The 19,435-nt window shown below is 38.2% G+C and overlaps 1 protein-coding gene across 1 annotated transcript in view; it reads left to right on the top strand.

The window, feature by feature from the left end:
• The window catches only part of ATP10A (ATPase phospholipid transporting 10A (putative)), a 113,900-nt gene that overhangs the window by 50,599 nt on the left and 43,866 nt on the right, over positions 1-19,435 (top strand). Inside the window, exons 3-4 of the mRNA XM_085055490.1 lie at positions 12,854-12,939; positions 19,255-19,361. Coding sequence (XP_084911616.1) covers positions 12,854-12,939; positions 19,255-19,361 — 193 coding nt within the window. The remainder of the gene's footprint in view (positions 1-12,853; positions 12,940-19,254; positions 19,362-19,435) is intronic.

The raw sequence follows: 19,435 nt of genomic DNA, 5'->3' as shown, positions 1-19,435 counted from the left end.
CAATCTGTCTGACATAAACCTGTACTTTGTGTACGTGATTCTACACCTTATCCATGCACAAGCTGTGAGAAGAGTCACTGATACATTCCTCTGGCTTCCATGTCTGAAGACACCAGTTTGAATTATACCTTGTTGTTGTAGTCTCAAAATAGTCAAGAAAAATCACTCAGTGAGTAGGTTAAAAAAAGAAAAAATAAAATAGGAGATTGTACAAAGGCCTTGACATTTTTTTCCTATGAGACTTTAAATACAGTGTTCTTGTTATTCTGCTACTACAGCAACAGGATGTGTTAGAAATGTTTAAAATAGTCAGAAACATACTTCTGCATGCTGGGTCTTTAAAACGAACAGGATAGTGGACTCCCTTCACCCTGAAATACAGATCAGGTCCATATGTGCAGCATGACACACTGGCAAGTGCAGCTAGGAGAAAGCACTGTGCTAAATCCTGCTGTCAGTGATCTAACAGTGTTAGCCATGACCCGTAAACATCTCTTGGAAAAAAAAACAAACCCGAAACAAACCAACTCTTTGTAGGTATTCTACCCATTTCCTTCTGATTTCAAACCCACCCTCCCTGCTGCCGAGTCACTGCAGCCATTTCTGCTGCATTGGATCTAACAGGAGACGCAGTAGGCAGGAGGAATCAATGTGTTTTCTATGCTACTCTGCAAGCTGCCGTGCCACCACACCCTCTGCAATTGCTTGTGGAATGTTTTCCATCCATCTGAGACGTCATGTCAGCCGCTCTTCAGAGAGTGGATAAGCAGATACAGCTCGGGCTGCAAGAGCTCAAAACTCCCTTTCAGATTTCATAAACTTGATTTAGGATATTTTGATAGTATGAATCTAGACTCATGAAAAACATTTACATTTCCTTGCTCCACTGTTTTTACTCAGTATGCCTTTTAACAAAATCCACAAAGACTCACTGTGGATTCTGGAGCAGCTTATGGTTTATTAACCACTGCCCCTGTCTTGGATGTTTATGTGGAAAGCTTCAGTTCAGCTTAAAACTAAGCTAAATGTAGCAGCTGCCATCCCCTGTGAGAAGGTGTGTGTATCCCTGGGGGAGCTGGTGGGGGCAGGAGATGCATTTTTTTCCTTCTCATTTTCTCCTAAGAGTAGAACTTTGTTCAAAACAAGCTTATTAGTAGCATGATTAAACAGGTTTAGATAAGCCTTGCGAATTACTTTGTACTGCTTATTTACTTTGTCTGAAAAGCACATCTGAATTTGGTGTCTGCCTGTTTGAGAGGTTCATTTGCATGCAGACTAGCACCAAAATAACTGATGAATCTGATTTCCTCACAAGTCAGTTTGGGAACCCTTCTGGAATATGTATAAATGCAGAGCCTATGCTTACTGCAGGCATATTTGTTCATCAGTCCCAGCCTGGAAGTTGGGCTAAATCGACAAATCCAGCTTTCATCTCAGCCTTGCCTGGTCCTGCACTGTGATGGAAATATGTTGGGTACAGCTGGACTTAGAGAAACAGTCCCACAGCTCCCTGTTCCAAGCATTAAGCCAGTTATACCATTCTGTCTTTCCCTGTGAGTCCCAGGCAGTAGCTGGCCCAGAAGAGAAGATTGTTTTCTAGGAGGGCTGCACTGTGTATGAGGTACTTTGGCAAGGGCTTGTCATTGCGTGTAAACATCTCACAAAGCAGCCTTGGTATCTCAGTGTAGATGTTGCTTTTTCATTCAGTTTTCACTCACTCAAAGAAAAATTTAAAAAAAAAAAAAAAAAAAAAAAGGAGGAAGCAATTTTCAAATGCTGGTTTAGCCTAAACTGAGCTAAGATTTCTTGTGCAGCAGTCTGGATTGTCTAAACTAGCCCAGTTTCAGAGAACAGTTAAACCAACGCAACTTCTAGGCAGACTAGTTTTCAACTTACCTGTTGATCTGAGCTGCTTATCTCAAAGAGTCTGAATGGGTCTTCTAAAACAAGACAAGAGCAGATATAGCTATATTCTCCCTGTTGTTTCTTGTCTTACTAGTACCCTCAGGCAATCATCTACCTGCAATTAGTGGGTATAGTACACTATTATAATCAAGTAGATGTGAATTAATCAGCATACTCAGTGCTGTTTGACTCAGTGTTGTTTTGACTGTGAGTACTTTAACGGGGTAGAATCAGGCCACAGGAACAGCAACTGCCTCTCCAGCATCTTTTGGGGGTTATCCCTTGTGCCTTTCTTTTCTTTTTTTGCAGTATTTTGACAAGGTTCAGAAGGTGATGAAAAGGGGCTTGAAAATTCCAGATAAGCACCTGTTAAAACATCAGATTAGTGCTTCATCCCACAGGTGTTGCCAAAATTAATGTCCCTAAGGGAAAAGAAAGTTTTTTAAAAAAACAACCAAAAGAGCAAAAGTAAAGAATGGTTTTCACTACACACTACCAGAATATTAAATTAAAACCTATTGTTTTTTAGTTTTACAGTTTTAGGGGAAAAAGTCTTGAAAAAATATTTGTGTTTATCAGTGCAAAATGCAAGCATGTCACAGCCTGAGAAGGACTTTGTCTCAGGTAATGCCTTGAACATTCAGTAGGTTTCTTTGATGAGGGGTGAATTGTTATGAAAATGTCTACACCTCTATTGTTGTGTCTTGTTTTGGATAGCATCTTGTTCAGAAATTACTTATGTGGAAACTGTGGACATGTCTAGTTAAAGAGGAAGCAACTAATACCCCTCTAACACAGAAACAAATGTTTAACAAATGCATGCAGAACGACCTAGTGCAGAGCATGACCCAAGTCGGTGCTGTGGCAAACTCTGTATGAGCTAAAAGTGCTAAAGGAAGGCTGAGAACAATTTTTCACTCCACTCTTTACCATGGCATTTAGTCAGCAGTCTCACACTGGGAGGCATGGGGAAATTAAAAAATACTCAAAGATTTCTTGATGATTCACTTCCTCCTTGGTCACCTCTGGGTACAGTTGTCATCTCTTTCTAGTTTCTATTGCGCAGGTGTCCAGGCCACAAATTTGAGTTTCAGGAGAGCTTCATTAGAGAGACAAACAATTTTAATAACTATCAGAGGAAATTTTGGATATAGTAATCTAAGCAATAGGAGGGAGGGGGAGAGCAGAGGAAGAGTGCAGCTCTGAAGAGTGCTGAGTACTTGACTTTTGCCATTGGCATTGGTTGTTTGGTTTTGTGTTTAAATATAGGTTGAAGGGGCTAAACTGATGAATCTAAGTTTAAGTATCATGGCTGTGAAGGATCTCTCATCCCTAGGGTAAACCTTCAAGCACTGGTGGAGCAGTGGTAAATCCATGTAAGGAAATGTATTATGCCAGTGCTTGTGCTGCATCAGACCTCTGGAGAGGCAGGACATTTCAATCTCTGTATCAATAACCCAGGATTTCTCCATTTTGCTGTTCTCTAAGAAAGTATTAGAAAACAAAAGAGCATTTCAGATCCATAGAGAAAATAAAATGCTATACTGCTTTCCTGTTATAGAAAAGTAAACATTTACATTTAAAGCAAATTAAGAAGACATTTTCCAATTTTTTTTTGTCTTGGCTTTTCTGATCTAGCCTAATTCAATTTTACTGAACAAATGTTTATTTCTAGAATTGTTTATTCCTTAGCCATTCATTGGCCTGAGAACAGGAAATACCTGGAATATGTGTTCTTGAAAATAAGATTTTGTAACATAACACTGAGAACTCATGATTTTAGGGCCAGGATTTTTGAGCTGGAAACACATCATATTACTCTGGTCTCTGAAACCACAACCCCAGATGGCAGTATTGGTGATAAGGAAGGGATGGAAAGACCTTCTTTTCAGAGAAGAAGGGTTCACAGTATGAAGCCACATGTAACCCCAACTATATTGGATGGTCTCACTTTCCTTTGAAAGTATTGAGGTGGAGAAGAGGTCTGCTTTTCTACTAGAAAAGGCAGAGAAACAGTATGAGGAACTCCTGTATTTATTTCAGCATCGAGGATGTGAACTCTCTTCCCACTTCTCTTTTCTCCACCTGCTGCTACTCTCCAAGTATTTTACACAGTTTTGTGGTGATAAGCCATGGAGGTCATTAGAAATTTGCATTGCAATGTTACTTACATGGGAAGTGGCTTGCTGTATGTCTCAAAACTGCTATTTCGAAACCATGAATATTTCTGGTTATTGATTATACTTGGGTTCATACTTTCAAGCTCTGCTATGACTCTGCAATGGCCACATGCTTTAGATTACATGTGCTCATGAGAGAGAGAAAGCTGTGGTTGTCCTGTAGGTCCGTGACTGGGGAAGATACTGTTCTCTATACAGCACTATAATGCTTACACCTCTATTCAGTGTTAAATTAAAAATATCAGTAGTGCATGTAGGTTTATGGACAGCAGTGCTAATAACCTAATTCAGCTTTCTTAATGATACAGAAAATGGACTGGTTTATATCAAATCAGGAAACGCAGGCTTTTGGCTTCCGAGAGAAAGAGAGTTTGATTAACATGCAGCATGGTTCCAAAATGCATATAAGTTGTCCTAACCATCTTCCCTTCCTCTAATTAACTTTACTTACTATATTTTTTGTATAACTTGATTTAATATCAGATTGAAAACCATACCCCAAATGGCCTCATATACCTGTATAGCAATGTGGCCTGTATGCCTGAGATCACAGGGATCTGACTTCCAGGCTGCTGCAGTGTAATGGGAGGGGGTAAAAATGGCATTGTCCTGCTGTTAGCTGCATGGAGGTGGGTCATGCCAGCTACTAAGAATCAAAAAGCAATGGTCTATCTCCTGGTGCTTCACAGGAAGTTGTTTCAGTGATCTTTAGGTTAGATAACTGATAATGACATAGAAGGAAAATGACACAAACTATATCATTAATTGATGTTCTCCCTGTTGGTCTTTTGTCTGACATTTGTTCTCATTGGTTGCACTTCAACATCTCACATTTTTTGAATGCTTATAATAATGAATATATGCATAAGAATCATAATTATGGAGTAATTTGGGTTCTAAGGGAAGTTTTAAAGACCACTGAATTCAACTCTCTTGCCAAAAGCAGGGATGTCTTCCATTAGATCAGTTTTCTCAAAGCCCTGTTCAACCTGAGTTTGAGCACTTCAATGATGGGGTATCCACAGCTTCTCTGGGCAACCTGTTCCAGAGTCTTACCATCCTTGTAGTAAAAAAGGTATACTTATATCCAACCTAAACCTACTCTCAGTTTAAAAATGTTGTCCCATGTCCTGTCACTGCAAGGCTTGGTGAAAAGTCTCTCTTGGTCTTTCTCATAAGCCCCTTTTATATATTGAAAGGTCTCAATGGGATCTCCCTGGAGCCTTCTCCAGACTCAACCCCAACTCTCTCAACCTTTCTTCATAGGAGAGGTGTTCCAGCCCCTGTATCCTTTTTGTGGCAATCCTCTGAAACAAGTCTTACCTGTTATATGTCTTACTTATACCAGAACTGAGAAGAGCACTCCAGGGGGAGTCTCATGAGAGTGCAGGATAGAGGGGGAGAATCACCTCCCTCAACCTGCTGCCCATGCTTTTTTGATGCAACCCAGGATACAGCTGGCTTTCTGGTTTGCCAGCACACAATTCCAGCTTGTGTCCAGTCTTTTATCCATTGCTATCACCAGTGCCACTCCCCAGGGCTGTTGTCAATCCATTCTTCTCCCAGCGGGTATTGATATTGGGAATTATTGTATTCATGTATGTTTGATGTCCACCCTTACCTGAAGAAAGCATAAAGATGACTGAAGATAAGATTGTGCAGGAACTTTGTAACCACTATGCTTGCCCGAAGCATGAGGCTGTCTAGAGAGCTAAAAAGGGAAGCAAACATTGGTCTCTGCCACAATGATACATTTTCATTCCCCTCACTCATTTCCCAGTTTTGGAACTAGCAAGGCCATTGTGAGTTTCCTCTAGTAAGATTCATGCAATCAGCTGGTGTCTGGAAAAAAAATACACCCTTGAATACCTTGAGAAGGTGTTCTTTATTTTGCTACTGGTGACTTTAACATGCTGATTGCAAAGGAGCCTGTTCGGTAGAATAGATAGTAGATGAAAATAGAGCAGAGGGGAAGCTGCTAACCAAAGCGCTCTGCAGCCATCCCAACTTCCCCTCTGTACTGTGCATACCAACCACAGCCTACTGGCCTCAGACTGACTGTTAATCTTCACAGCTGCACCTCCGCCCTCTCCACAGGGCTAAGAGAGAGGAATAGAAACAGCTGGGATTAAGCAGAGAAGGTTCACTCCGATTGTCATGTTTGCAGTGGGGCAGGCATGTGATGGTAAATGTTGACACAAAATACAAATCCAAGCGAAGACAGCATACCGGTGTCTGGCCTGGGGAGTTTTCACTTGATTGTAACACCTTCTCATGCTGGAGATGCTCATGGAAAGGCTGACTAAACTGTGATAGCGCTGATATAAATGCTGCCCTGTAGTATTTGGAATAAAAGGTGTATTTTCATTAGGACTGCTGCTTTCTGACTGTGCTCTCCTGCAGCTGCCAGGGGCTGGAGTCTCTCAGTTCCTTAGGCAATTGCTGTGTGTTACAGTTTTCCCTCACATTCTAAAGATGTTTCTTAAACATGATACTGTGTAAGGTAAAACTGTTTTTATCCAGACTCCCTGTCTTCAGGTTGAGATGGGATATCAAGCTTTGATGTGTTCAATTGCATCCTGACACTACAGCTGCTACTGTTAAGTTTTACCATTCCCAAGTAAACACCTGCATTACCAACCACTCTCTTTCCTGTTTTTTCCTGATGTTTTGGGTGTTATTTGTGGAATGATGTCAGAGCAGTCCTTGGCATTTCCCTTTCTCTGGATGAAGGGTCTTAGTCCGTCCCGTTGCCATTTCTTCTGTCAGAACTTCATCCCACAAGAAGTCAGATTGTCCAGCAGTCTGGACTGGAGCAGGAGCAGGACAAGGTTTATTCAGAAGCTGACCTGAGCTGTTGTGCTACTACTTTAAAATGACTGTGCCATGTTTCTGCCACTAATCAACTGAAGCTTTCTTCCAGCAGTTACAAAATGGAGCAGGCAGACTGCTAGAAATTTTTCCAGAAAGGGGAAAGCACTGGAGAGTGGGGAGAGTTACATCTGTCTGTGAGTGTGAAGTGAACAGCCTCTGCAGGAGCAGTGTGGGTTGTACACAGTTTTGGGAGCCCTTGAGAGGCTTGGTTTCTGGTTTAGTTGAAGCACTGAGCTAATACTGAGGTTGGCTCTTACAGACTGTGAACCCATTCATTTATTTCAGTGACTTTGGAACACAGAGGTACCACTTTCTTAATTGTCCAGATCTAGGCCTGTATTTCAGCCTTGACATACACTGTTCCCTTACCACTCTCCAGTACTACTGTAGTCCGTAAATGAATTTATTTACACCACCATAATTTTCAGTGCATTGCTAAAGGTGGCCATCATCCTAAGGGACATTAGAACTTGCATGTGTGTATTTTCAGAGTTGTTGACATTTTTTTGGTATTTTTGTTCTGTGATTGACTAACAGCAGTTTCTTCAGCTGGCTGTTGCAGAATTATTGAGATCTTCCCAGGCCTTGCAAGCAATACGTTTTCTTTCCTGCAGCCTGGCTATTGCACTGTTCCCTCATATTATTTTCTACAAAGCAGAAAACTTAGGTCAGCCAGAAGAAGATCAGCCCCCCAACATGTATTTTACTTGCTCAGTTGCTTCAGTATTTATGAGTACTGAAGCTGTGTTGCTTTTAAACAAAAAATACAGGAAAAAAAATCCAATTATAGTAGTAGTTTTCAGTGTGAAAAACAGAACAGTTAAATTCTGATGTACAGCTGGATCATCTTAGTTCCTAAACAGCATAGATCAAACTGTTTCTTCCTTTTCTTGTGAATTAGTGGCACAGATAAATTGTGCCAGAGAGACTAATGTAGTTCAGACGTGAAAACATTTCACTCTTTCAGTACATAAACAGTCTGTATGCTTTGGATACATAACATCAGTATGTAATTCCAGTTGCACATTAATAAAAGGTCAGATTAATTTTATATGGTAAATGCAGGGTACTACTATATAAAGCAGTAAGAGGATGGACCAATGCATTAACAGGATGAGTTCTTAGTGCACATAAAAGTTTTTAAACTGGAAAGGCTATTTTTCTGGCTGAGGCAGATTTTTGTCTATTAAATATTTTCTTTGAGTTGTCCCCATGACTCCATTTCTCCTTTTTTGTTTCCTCCAGACATACATGCCAAAACAAATCCCAGAGTCCCCATCAGCCCTGCACTGCAGGTAGAAGTCTGGATAAAATCCCCAGCATTGCCAGTAAGCACAATGTGATAAGCGGGTAACTGTCACTGTCACCCAAGGGCATTCTGGGTGCCCATTGCTGTCCTGTTGGAAGGAAGGACTGAACATCAAAGTCAGGTTTCTGCAGCAGTAAAGTAGGGCAGATGAATAAAGGAAAACATTTTAATAACTATGCATTATTAATATCACTAGCAGGCTATTAAATCACCCATACAACAGGCATTTAATGAAGGGAAATGTGTTGTTTGAACATTGTGTAATTGTCAAACTGACTCATCTGGCATGCTTTGCTTCTTGAGCTATGACAGTTTCGTGAGGTTGCCAGCAGAATTGAAAAGGTTGGCATTTCACTGTGCAAATTCAGAATGATCTTACAGCTGAAGCTACAAAGTCGTGTTGGAGATAGCTACATTCAGTCTGCTTTTTTTGTGACAAATCTCTGTACTGTCTTCATCTGTCTACCTGTTCATTTCCCACTCTGTAAAGGCATTGAAACACTTTCGGCCCCTCAACACTTCGCCTTTTTAGGGTGTAAGACATCGCCCAATTATTGCAGACCTAAGATATTGTTTTAAATTGAACACTTTATCCAATTTAATAGCTAGTGCATTGTTAAAATGCTAGTAACAAAACCCTTTCCATCTACAATTTAACTTTAATTTGGAATTCAGCTTTGAAGGAATCAATATTTAGCAGGTTTTTGCAGTTTGACTAAGTCTGCTTATGTAAGGAAAACAAGCCTTTCCATTGCTCCATTTAGACTAAGAATGAATTTCCCTTGGTTTTAAGAAAGTGGAAGACATAGGATTTATGTATAGGATGTTAAACATTTTTCTAGCAAGAGGAGTCCTGAAGAGATGAAACACATTTAATTGAATCCCCAGTATATAAAATACCCATTGTAAGTATCACCGTGTTTCCTCTTGACAAGTTTCAAACTTTCAGAAATACCTATGAAGGTATTCTGACTTCCTAAGATGTCAGCAGTTTTTTTCTGAGGAAAGCAGTGGACTAAAGCTATCTTGGCAAAATCAAAAAGTGAAGTCAGGGATCTGAGGAAAGTCAGTTTCTTATTTAATCAAAGCCCTTCTTTTCTTTCTTTTCTTTTTTTTTCTTTTCCTGTTTTTTTCATTTTGATATGACATAATATGGCAGAAGAATCGAGCAAGAAGTGGATTTCACTCCTCCAATGTAACTTGAGCATAGTTTAATACTCTCCTGAAGCACAGTCAGTTATTAGAGCGTTGGTCTGTGCTCCAGGTTAAGCACTACCTAGCAGCAAGACATCTGCCTTGAGTGAAAGCTGTAAGTTTTGCCTTACTTTGGTTTGCAGGGGCTTATCCTTAGAATTAGTCACGGCAAGTAAAATGTAGCAAAAGTAGAACTAGTTGTTTAACAGAAATATAGGACTGACACGAACAGAATTTAGCTCTGGCCTTTGCCATCCAACAGTTTTGTAAAATACTCTGGGGAACTTATGTTCAATCAGTGAATCTCTCATCAGTTTGTATCAACTAGAAAGTCACTTGTTCATATCAGTGGTGCACAAGGCACAAGTTTGGGACACCTCCCTAGGTACTACATTAAAAATATGCCTTCAGAAAATTTTAAAAAATGCCTCCAGCTTCCTTTTGTGTATGACCCAGCCTTGTTGATGTGCACAGAGGGATGATGAGAACACCACAGAAGTCAAGGTATCAGGGAAATGAGGCACTGGAAAGCCTCATTTCAGATTGCAGTCTGTCAAAGCATGGAGCTTTTCATCCCTCTTGGTACTGGGACAGCTTTAATGCCTAGCAGTTCTCTAAGTGGGAATTAAGATACACAAAATCAGGCACATCAGATAACTACTACACAAAGGTCTGAGGAAGTTTGATGTTTGACCATATTTTGATCTTTTTTCTTGTGTCTTAATAGTGATGCAGAAGTTCAGTGTAAGAGAAAAATTAAAGGTAGTGCTGGAGATTTTTTTTTCATGGACTTTTACTAAGAAAAAAGAGCAAATTTGTGCACTGTAAAAGCAACACTTAGGGCTTTACTTTCTGTCTAACTGCAGCTTCCCTTAGCTGTTAATACATGAGAACATCATCACAGTTTATGTTTCAATTGCTGCCGAAGTGTGGGTATCAGCATGAAAAAGAACAAAACTTTGATCTTTGTGAAATCTTACACTAACTTTGTGCTTCTTTGTAACCACTGAAAGCAGTCACACACAGGCTGTGTTTAACATATTTGTTCTTTCATTTACCAAAAGGTATTTTCACATCAAAACAGTGTCATCAGCTGTAAGATACAGTGTGTATCTGCCCTTCCATTTAACAGGGAAGAGATGGAGCAGTTTGATTTATTAATAAATCAAAGAGCTTTTGTCATAAATCAGAATTCATCAGCTTTGTTTCCTTACATAAACTACTATTCTAATTGGATTTTCACTCCCAGATATTATCTGGGTAAAGACCATAATCACATATTTCAAGTTAATTGTAACAGAACACAAATATACAGACAGTTAGATTTAATGATAAAGGACTTTTAGTTCCAAAACTGAGTCATAAATGAAAAGAATTCAACAAACAAAGGAGGAAGAAAGACAATATTGCATGGTAGTGATGGGGAAGTTGGGTACATTTAGTCCTCTCTGATCTTGACAAGATCGTTCTTTCTTTGTGAAGATTTTAGAAGCCTCTAGATTTTAAGTACCTTTTGCTTATTTTTATTTATGGAATATAAACCTTGCTGGCAGGTTTTCTTGGCAGAAAGAGAATTTAGTTGTCCAACTGCTCTAGAAGATAATGTGTCCAATCACGCTCACTCTGCTGAGTTCAGCAGCCATACAAAACCTGCATTTGATTACACTGGGTTCTGTTATTAGGTGTCGCTAGGATTCCCTCACAGACATTCATCAAAGATGTTGAGATTTATTTATTTTCTTTTTTTAAGACTGCTGAATGAAAATTTGTGCTAAATTAAATGTATTATGTATAGTACATTATAATAGAAGGAAATGTTTCCCATTACATCCAATTGATAAATGCTAGTTTAAGCTACAGTGGTGAATGTTTGATGTTTGTAGATTCTTTTTCCCATACCTTTTTTTTTTTTCTGCCAAGGAACATACTGGGGCAAGGAAGGAAAATATCATCTTTTGGGGCAGCAGAGCAGGTGTTATTTCTTGCTAAGGCTCAGGTTCTTGACTGCCAACCTTGACGAATCTGGGGAGTCTGATTCTCACCAAAGCAGTCTCCTCTCAGAGCTGTCCTTTGTTTTCACTCCATTTTTTTTCTCCTTGTTTACAAGCTGAATTTTGCATGTAAAAATTTTTCTTTCCTTCAGTGGGCTGTAGCTGTGTCTAAGTGACAGCCCATTTTCACAGTTCTCTTTATGATCTCTTGTTTCTTGAAAATACAGAAAAGGTTTTCAAAAGTGTCAGGCGTGGGTGGTTTGAATTGCCACCTGTATCGTGTAAGTCTGTCTTTCTTCCAGGTGTAACTGGTACAAAAATGGAGGCTGTTGGTTTTGGTGCCGACATATTCTCTAGTTTCATCTCTTACTTAAAATCTAGTTTCTTTCACCTGAGTAGAGTCAACATCAAAAACACCCAGAGACAGCTGTGTGTTTCAGAGAAAATGGCAATAAGATTGTGTCTGTCCTTTGCTTACTAATTCTCAGTCAACTATTCTCACAAGTTTGCTCTAAAAAGTAGTGTTTGGGGTCTTCAGCAGCTCAGCAAAACCTTTATAAAACAAAACATATGAGGTATTATCACTGTTGAAAGCTTAATAATATGATAATTTATGACTGGTTCTTTTATTCAAATGGTATGCAGAGCAGTTTTATACAAGTAGTCCTCATTGATGGAGATAAACAGCCTTCTGTTAAGCAGCGGGATCAGGTATCTCTGCTTTCAATGTGTGGTTTGATCTGGCAAAGAAGGGAGAACTTTGATTTTTATTTAACTAAATAAAGTAATTCTGCTGTGATAGGATGTTTTTTCTCAAACACAACAAGGTGCTAACTACAGGTAAATTTAAATAGTCAGCAACAATACCAGCTTCAGAATAATGAGCTAGACAATCAAGAAGGTTTTTAAGTGATAATTAAAAAAAAGTTTTACTTTTATATGTGTGCAATTTACTGTAGTAGATTAATTTATCTCTGTTGCCATAAAGCAATTAGGAAGTCTTGCTAATACTTCAAAAGCTCATATTAGCTTTTTCATAATTGGCAGTATATTGACTTATATTGTCCTAAATTTTCAGTGGCTTCACTGAAGTATAATGATAATATTTCACTTTTTGAGATTTCCCAGGTAAATTTCATTTTTCCACTCCAGACCAAATTAATTTGACATCTTCCACTTGCAGAATAGAAGTCATCCTTGTAAGGGAGATTTTGGAAGGTATCTCTGGAGTTTTGTTTTCCTGGTCCCTTTCATTTTCAGTGCTAGTGGTCTGCGTCTTTGCTTTGATTGCCTTTGGAAAAAACTGGACTTTATTATATTGCAAACACTAAAAAAGAAAGTGATTTTGGATATAATTTTCAAGTCTCTGCTCTAAATAATGAGCACTCTCATTATTTCAGGATTCAGAATTTGACCCCTTGAAGTTCACCAGTGTGATTGAATGTGAGAAGCCAAACAATGACTTAAGTAGGTTTCGAGGTTACATGTGAGTATTTCAAATAATATCCTTCAGTATACACACCTTTTCTCTAATATGTAATAAAATAAATGCTAGTTTGTTTTGGGCTGTCTTCTGTAAGCTGCATCATCATCACATCTAAATAGGGCTGCATAGTTAAGGCTCTTTAGGAGGATCGTCACTTCAAGGTAAGATGGGAACCTCATGTTTCCATTCCTTAGGATGGATTTATTTGCTACCTTCAATCAGCTTACACTACAGAAATGAATGTATGAAGCACTGCAGTTACAGACACTCTTCTTTTCTTCCAAGGATCAAAAAAACCATCTGGAAATGGGAAGAAATAGAAAACAAGCCCAAGAGACGCAATAAACAAACACAATCTGTTGTACACTTTTATGAAGATGGGTCTGTTGGACGTTTCATTTAATATATGTGTCATTGAGGAAAATCAGAAGGCAAAACTGATATTTCTCCAGCTATGACACTGTTCCTTTCTTCTCATTCAGACAAAATGAAATGATTGGCTCACACGATGGGTATGCTTGTGCATTACCACTTCACCTACATCCACTTGACTTAATTCTAAACAGAGCTACATTAACAGGGTGTTCGTTTCTGACCAATCAGTCCTGCTCAGAAACAAATGTTTTAGGATGTGCAAAGCACTTTGCTTCTAACATGGCGTGGACTGTAGTGTGCAGGCATGTTGATTGTGGTGGGTTAGGAGATGCACTCTTGCATGACTTATTTTTCTACAGTCTGTTACCACATGCAGAGTGAGAGCCCAGGATACATAATTTTGCCTAAAATTTAATGAAGATAGTTAAGTTGACACTAATTCTGTTTCAAGTACAATGATTTACCACCCATGTTGATTAGGAGTGGTAAGCAGTATTAAATTGTGTAAATGTCACAAAGTAAATTGCTGGAGCTTAGGGAGTTTTTTATAGTGATGCCATTTACCACCACAGTTACTACTCTCAGATGTCACAGATTGTGTAGGACGTACGGTCAACTGGTGTAAATCAGGACAGTTTCTTTGAAACTACATTAAGTTATAGTGTGGGAAAATGTGTTCCTTTATTTAGCAGTACAAAGCCTTACATTTCATGTCAAGAAAAAAGTTTACTATTAGACATTATTGTATGATGGTGTGTAACTGTCTCCATTAATAGAGAGCCTGCTCTACTGCAGACATGCCATTTCCAGATATGGAAATGGAAAGTTTGGCAGCTTTTCTAGCACACGTTATGTGTGAATCTTAGTCCCCAAAATATTGAGTAAAATACTTTAGAAAATAGGCATAAATTTGTCTTCCATTATATATTTACTTATTTACTCCATGTGGAAAAGGCCTGTGGCATAGAAGTTACAGAACCATTTGAATTACATAGCAGAAAACATGGTAATATCTTTTGGATGACTATTGTTCAGTATTGATTATATTTAATCTTCTTTATATTTTATAGTTTCACACATTATGTGAATATATTTTGACACAAATTTTGAATCTAGAAGAAAACATCAGGTGATTTCCAGCTTTCATCAGCTATGTTCCAAGAGATTTACAGCTAAAGGACCATGGGCCATTTGAATTAAAGAGCAGGGACCAACCCCTCAACAAATAAATTCTAAGTCTCCTAATTTGTCACAGGAGGCTTTTCCCCCCTCCCTTTATAGAGTTGCTTCATTAATATAATGAGATCAGAAGTCTATTTCAAATCATGCACTAACAAGATGAATTGCAATTAACAGATCTGCATTGGAGCATGTCACTGCCATGTCAAACTTGTATCTTAATTCTTGTTCAAAATTTTACCAGTAGTTGCTGCTTGAAAGAATGGTTCAGATAGCTCCCAGCCAATAATAGCACAACTGAAAAGAAATGATACCAAAATATTTAAATAGGAATGCCATGAAATAATAGACTTTCAAGAGATCCATATGTAAAAGCTGTGCTGAAACATTACTGCCAAAGTTTCCTAGATATTCTGACCACTTGGTAGGTTTCCAGTTTTGATTAAGATTTTTTTTCCTGTTTGAAATATGAAGTGCTCTTTGGTTTTAATATCTGTGCTGACAAATCTTTCAGGGAATAGAAATATTTGTGTGTGTGTGCTGTAAACACATAAAAAATTCTGTTCCCCATAGTTTTCCTGAAACATAATCACTATAGGTAGCAATGTAGCACAGGCAGACCAGGGTAAAAGGAGACATTAAAAAAAACCCTGAAAAATGCATTGAGATGGACCTAGTCCAATCCTATATCTGAAAAAGTGTAGCATGCACATTACTGCATATGAATTCTTCAGCTACATTGCCACGATCTGCATTGAACACACCCATGGTGTGCAGATGCACAGGCAGACTACCAGTTCTACTCTGGTACTTGGTTTAATTCTCTTTTGCAGATTCTGCATCCCCAGATAACCCAAGCATATTCCCTCACTTTTATTTTCCCTATGAAAAGTATTCTATGAAAAGTGTAAAAAGAATATAACAAAACCTAACATGCCCCCTGCCTGTATGTGTCTAGCCAGATTATGTAGAGTATGCATGGCAAACATTCAAAAATCCAATTCCAGGCTCCAAAAATAGCAATATTTGCTTTAAAATATTGTTTGTACCTTTTTGTGTGTATATGGGCAAGGGAAAAAGAGAAGTAGTAATTGGGATACTGAGTTTTCAGCTTTTTGAAAATAATAATTTTATTCTTAGACAAGAACATAAATTTTTATCTGTTCATACCAAAGTAAGTATAGTTTAGAATTGTAAGAAGATGAATACATGTGTGTATTTCTATTTCAAAGCTCATCATAAGGTAACAAACCCAAATTAATATAAAATCATAATAGTGATGTCTCTTTAATGTGCTATAGTAACACCTCTCCTTGAAAAAATACCCAAAACAACCTGGACTGTTTCATCAATTGAGAGTCAGGAAGTTTCTGACTGATAATGTTCACTGAGACCATGTTTAAGATTGTTGAATATTTTCTTTGGGAGTGTCAAGCCTTGGAAAGTAATGCCAGCTGTACTATTTACTCTGTAGGACACTTGATAAACCAAAAAGTGAAAGAAAATACTCTCTTTTGAATACAGTTTTGATTTGTCACCTTTTTATTTAATGTTGGTAAACACATAACAAGTTAAAACATAAAAGGCTAAAGAAGAAGGGTGAAGTGACCTACCATCAGGGTAATTTTTACATTGCTGTATTAAACCAGAGGGTTATTTCTGTACAAACACTTTCAGAGTGCTGTAGCATAGTAGTAGCTAACTGCATCTGATCTGCCCACTTCTCCTAATTCATGGTGCATTTGTATTTTGGGTGCTAAGATACCACACATTTTCTGTATCATCCGTGTGAGAAATTGTAGAGAAAAAGAGCATTACACCTGCAATTGCCAGTGCATTTCCTCATGGCTTAGCCTTTGCATTCCGGGCATCTGAGTGGCTTCAGCCAGACACTGTTTTAAAGAATGACAGAGAAAATTTTCCTTCTTTGTCTGTAATTTACACTGGCTTGAATCCAAAAACAGGAAAAACAGACTGTTCAGCCTTTGTAATGAGCTTAAGGTTTATAACTCTGCAGAGCTAGAAGTGGGAACTAGGCTGTCTTTCAAACCAGACACAAAGTTTACGATTGGCAGGTTTGTTATCAAAGTGAGCAGTTTTATCTAACTCTAGTTTTCATTATTTTTAAATCCAGATCTTTCTGTCTGTAATTTTTTTTTCTTTTTATCATCAGTGCCTTATGTGTATGTTCTGTTATTGAGTCACTGGGAGTGACTGTAGACAAGAAGGAAACTGTGAGTTTCATCCAGCCTCTGCTGGCTTCTTTCTCCCAGATTTTGATTTCATCCATATTATCTAAAGGTCTGGTGAGCAACAGTTGAGTTGTCTGACTTCATTTGGATATGGAAAAGTATAAAGAAGTACTAAATTAATGTAAGGATGAGGTGTGGTAAGAAGGCTCAGCCTGTGGGTGAGGGCAATAGATTGGGGTTTTAACACCCACAGGTTAACTTCAGATCTTGCACAATTGCTTTAGAGTTGTTTTGTAAGCTAAGATAGTAAGAACAAATATATAATTGTATAGAACAAATACACAAGTAATTGTATCTAAAGTTTGCCATGTGCAATCTACCTGGCACAGTCCACTCTTACTGTGAGGTGTAAAATAATAATGAAGGCTATAAAATTATGAGCCAGAGCAAGTACTGCATAAGTACTTTAAGGTTTATCTCTAAAAAGTCCCATTTATTAACAGGAATCATCACTATCATTTGGAGATTTTATTGGAAATTCAAACATCCTCATGATTTTTGAGAAAGCCTCATGATTTATGGTAGCAGTGTAGTTTTGACAGTATGGAATCATTAAGAAATTATTTCCCATAGTTTAAGCACAGACAGATTCACACCTATTGGCATTCTGTAAGATGGATGTTGGGCAACCCCCCACCTGATTCTGCTTTGGCAAAAGATGAGACAGTGGGTTGAGGTTTGCTGAAAAAAACAGAAGTAAAAGCTCTGTTCTGAGACTGGCAGGGAGGATGGGCTGAGCAGGGGAAGTTCTCTCTTGAGTAAAAAACCACTTTTGATTTTTGTGTCAGAATTGCAAATATGATGTTATCTACTTCTTTCTTTTTCCATTTCTGGTCTCTAGTCAGATGTTATCACTGCTGCTGCTACCTCAGCAGTCAAAACCCAATGCTTTTTCTCCATCCCTGCAGAGAAAAGCTAAGCATATTTATCAAAACACTAATGCTTTTAATATATATATAGAAAGAGAGAGCAGCAGGTGGCTCTAATATATTGTACTGAACTAAAAAAGGCTGCATATGTGTGTGTACATATGCACAGGTATGTTCTGCTCACTAAAAGCGTTGACTATTGAGGTTATGTAGCATAACCAGCATTACAGAATAATCTGCAAGTAGTCCTACTAGACTGGGACAAGTTCAAAGAATTCACCAATGTGAACCTTTTTGTTTTACAGATTTCAGGATACTTTATATAGTTCCTAGGCCTGAGATCCTAGGAAGTATGTACTTAAATTAGAATTTTCGTCCTCATTTAGAAAAAGAGAAGAGTCTAATGTGGAAAAGCATGAATATATATAACTCAGATATGAAGGCTTAGAAAATAGGAAGCAAATAAAAAGAACTCCACCTTTATATAAATAACACAATTTTAATCCAGTTTACAGATTCCAAGAGACACAGGATTTTAAGTACTCACAGCCAGGTGGACATAAAATTTGGTGTTGCAGTAGCACAATGTTAATTTTAGTGTAGCCCATGTGTATTTTCAGGATTTCTCTTGACTCCCAGTTTTTTCTAATTTCTTATAGCAGTCCATTTTTTAGACTTTGAAAGTGTGATGGTTTGATGGTCTGAAAGTGAGAACATTTAAACAACTCAGACTTGCTTTAGTCTTCTCGAAGACATTGGGCTACTTTCAAATTTTGAAAATGGTTTGAAATTATTACTTGGTTTTCTTTTTTACCGAATAAAAATTCTAATACCATTTTTTTTGTTTAGCATTTCCCTGTTAATCCTACAAGGCTGTTTTCTGTATTGCTCTGTCAGCTGAAATTTCAGTCAGTCAATACACAGCAGATACTAAATTGTAGTAAAAATGTGACTCAATTCCATTTTTCTGTGTTTTGGTGTTAGTCAACAAGAATCCTCATGGTACAGGCCGTTCTTAGTTGGTGAGACTGTTCTGAAAAGAATTTCTGTTGTTCTCACTTGTAAACACATGGAATATTTCTCCTTTTCTTTTCATTGAACTGAGGTGTATTATCCCTGGCACCTCTTCCATAGTATTACTGCTTCTGATGCACAGCCTTTTCCCAATTTCACCATATCTCTTTCTAGGATTTCTTTAATAAGAACATGTGAATAGTGGGTTAACCATTTCCACTACACAGCTGCTTTTAGGTGGACTGGATTAAGTGTGATTGCTTAGCCAGTTTACACACGCACAGGAAGTCCAGTGCATTTTCCAGGCATTAGCTAGGCTGCACACATGCTGTCGATTTGGCTCACATACCTCTAGTGAGCATTTGTCCAGAACATTTGTATATCCAACAGCAGCTGGTACTGCTCCAGCTGGGCTGCTGCGTGTCGGCAATCCTTGGGTAAGTAATCTCAGTTTTCAGTCTGACAGAGAATCTTCCCAGGAGGAAGATCTAAGGAAACATTATGCCATCAAATTGAAAAAACTAAACTTTGAAGATGTTTCCGGGGCTTGTTATATTACAAGTATCATTTAACAAGCTTAAAGTTTTGACTTGCTGTGTTTTGTTTCGTTTTTAAATTTCCTGTAGTATTCATAAAAGTGGAAAAAAGGATGGACTGTTCAAAGAGAACCTTTTGTTACGCGGATGTACCATTAGAAACACAGAAGAAGTTGCAGGAATAGTAATCTATGCAGGTGAGAGCTGTTTTTCTGCCTTATAGGGCATACCACCTTTTTATGGTTTTCTTAAAATAATAGCAGAGCTCCAT

Source organism: Lichenostomus cassidix, chromosome 1 (genome assembly GCF_008360975.1).
Source record: "Lichenostomus cassidix isolate B80296 chromosome 1, HeHo_3.0, whole genome shotgun sequence".
Classification (NCBI taxonomy): domain Eukaryota; kingdom Metazoa; phylum Chordata; class Aves; order Passeriformes; family Meliphagidae; genus Lichenostomus; species Lichenostomus cassidix.
Note: the sequence above shows the minus strand (reverse complement) of the source record. Positions and strands in the feature narration are given on the sequence as shown.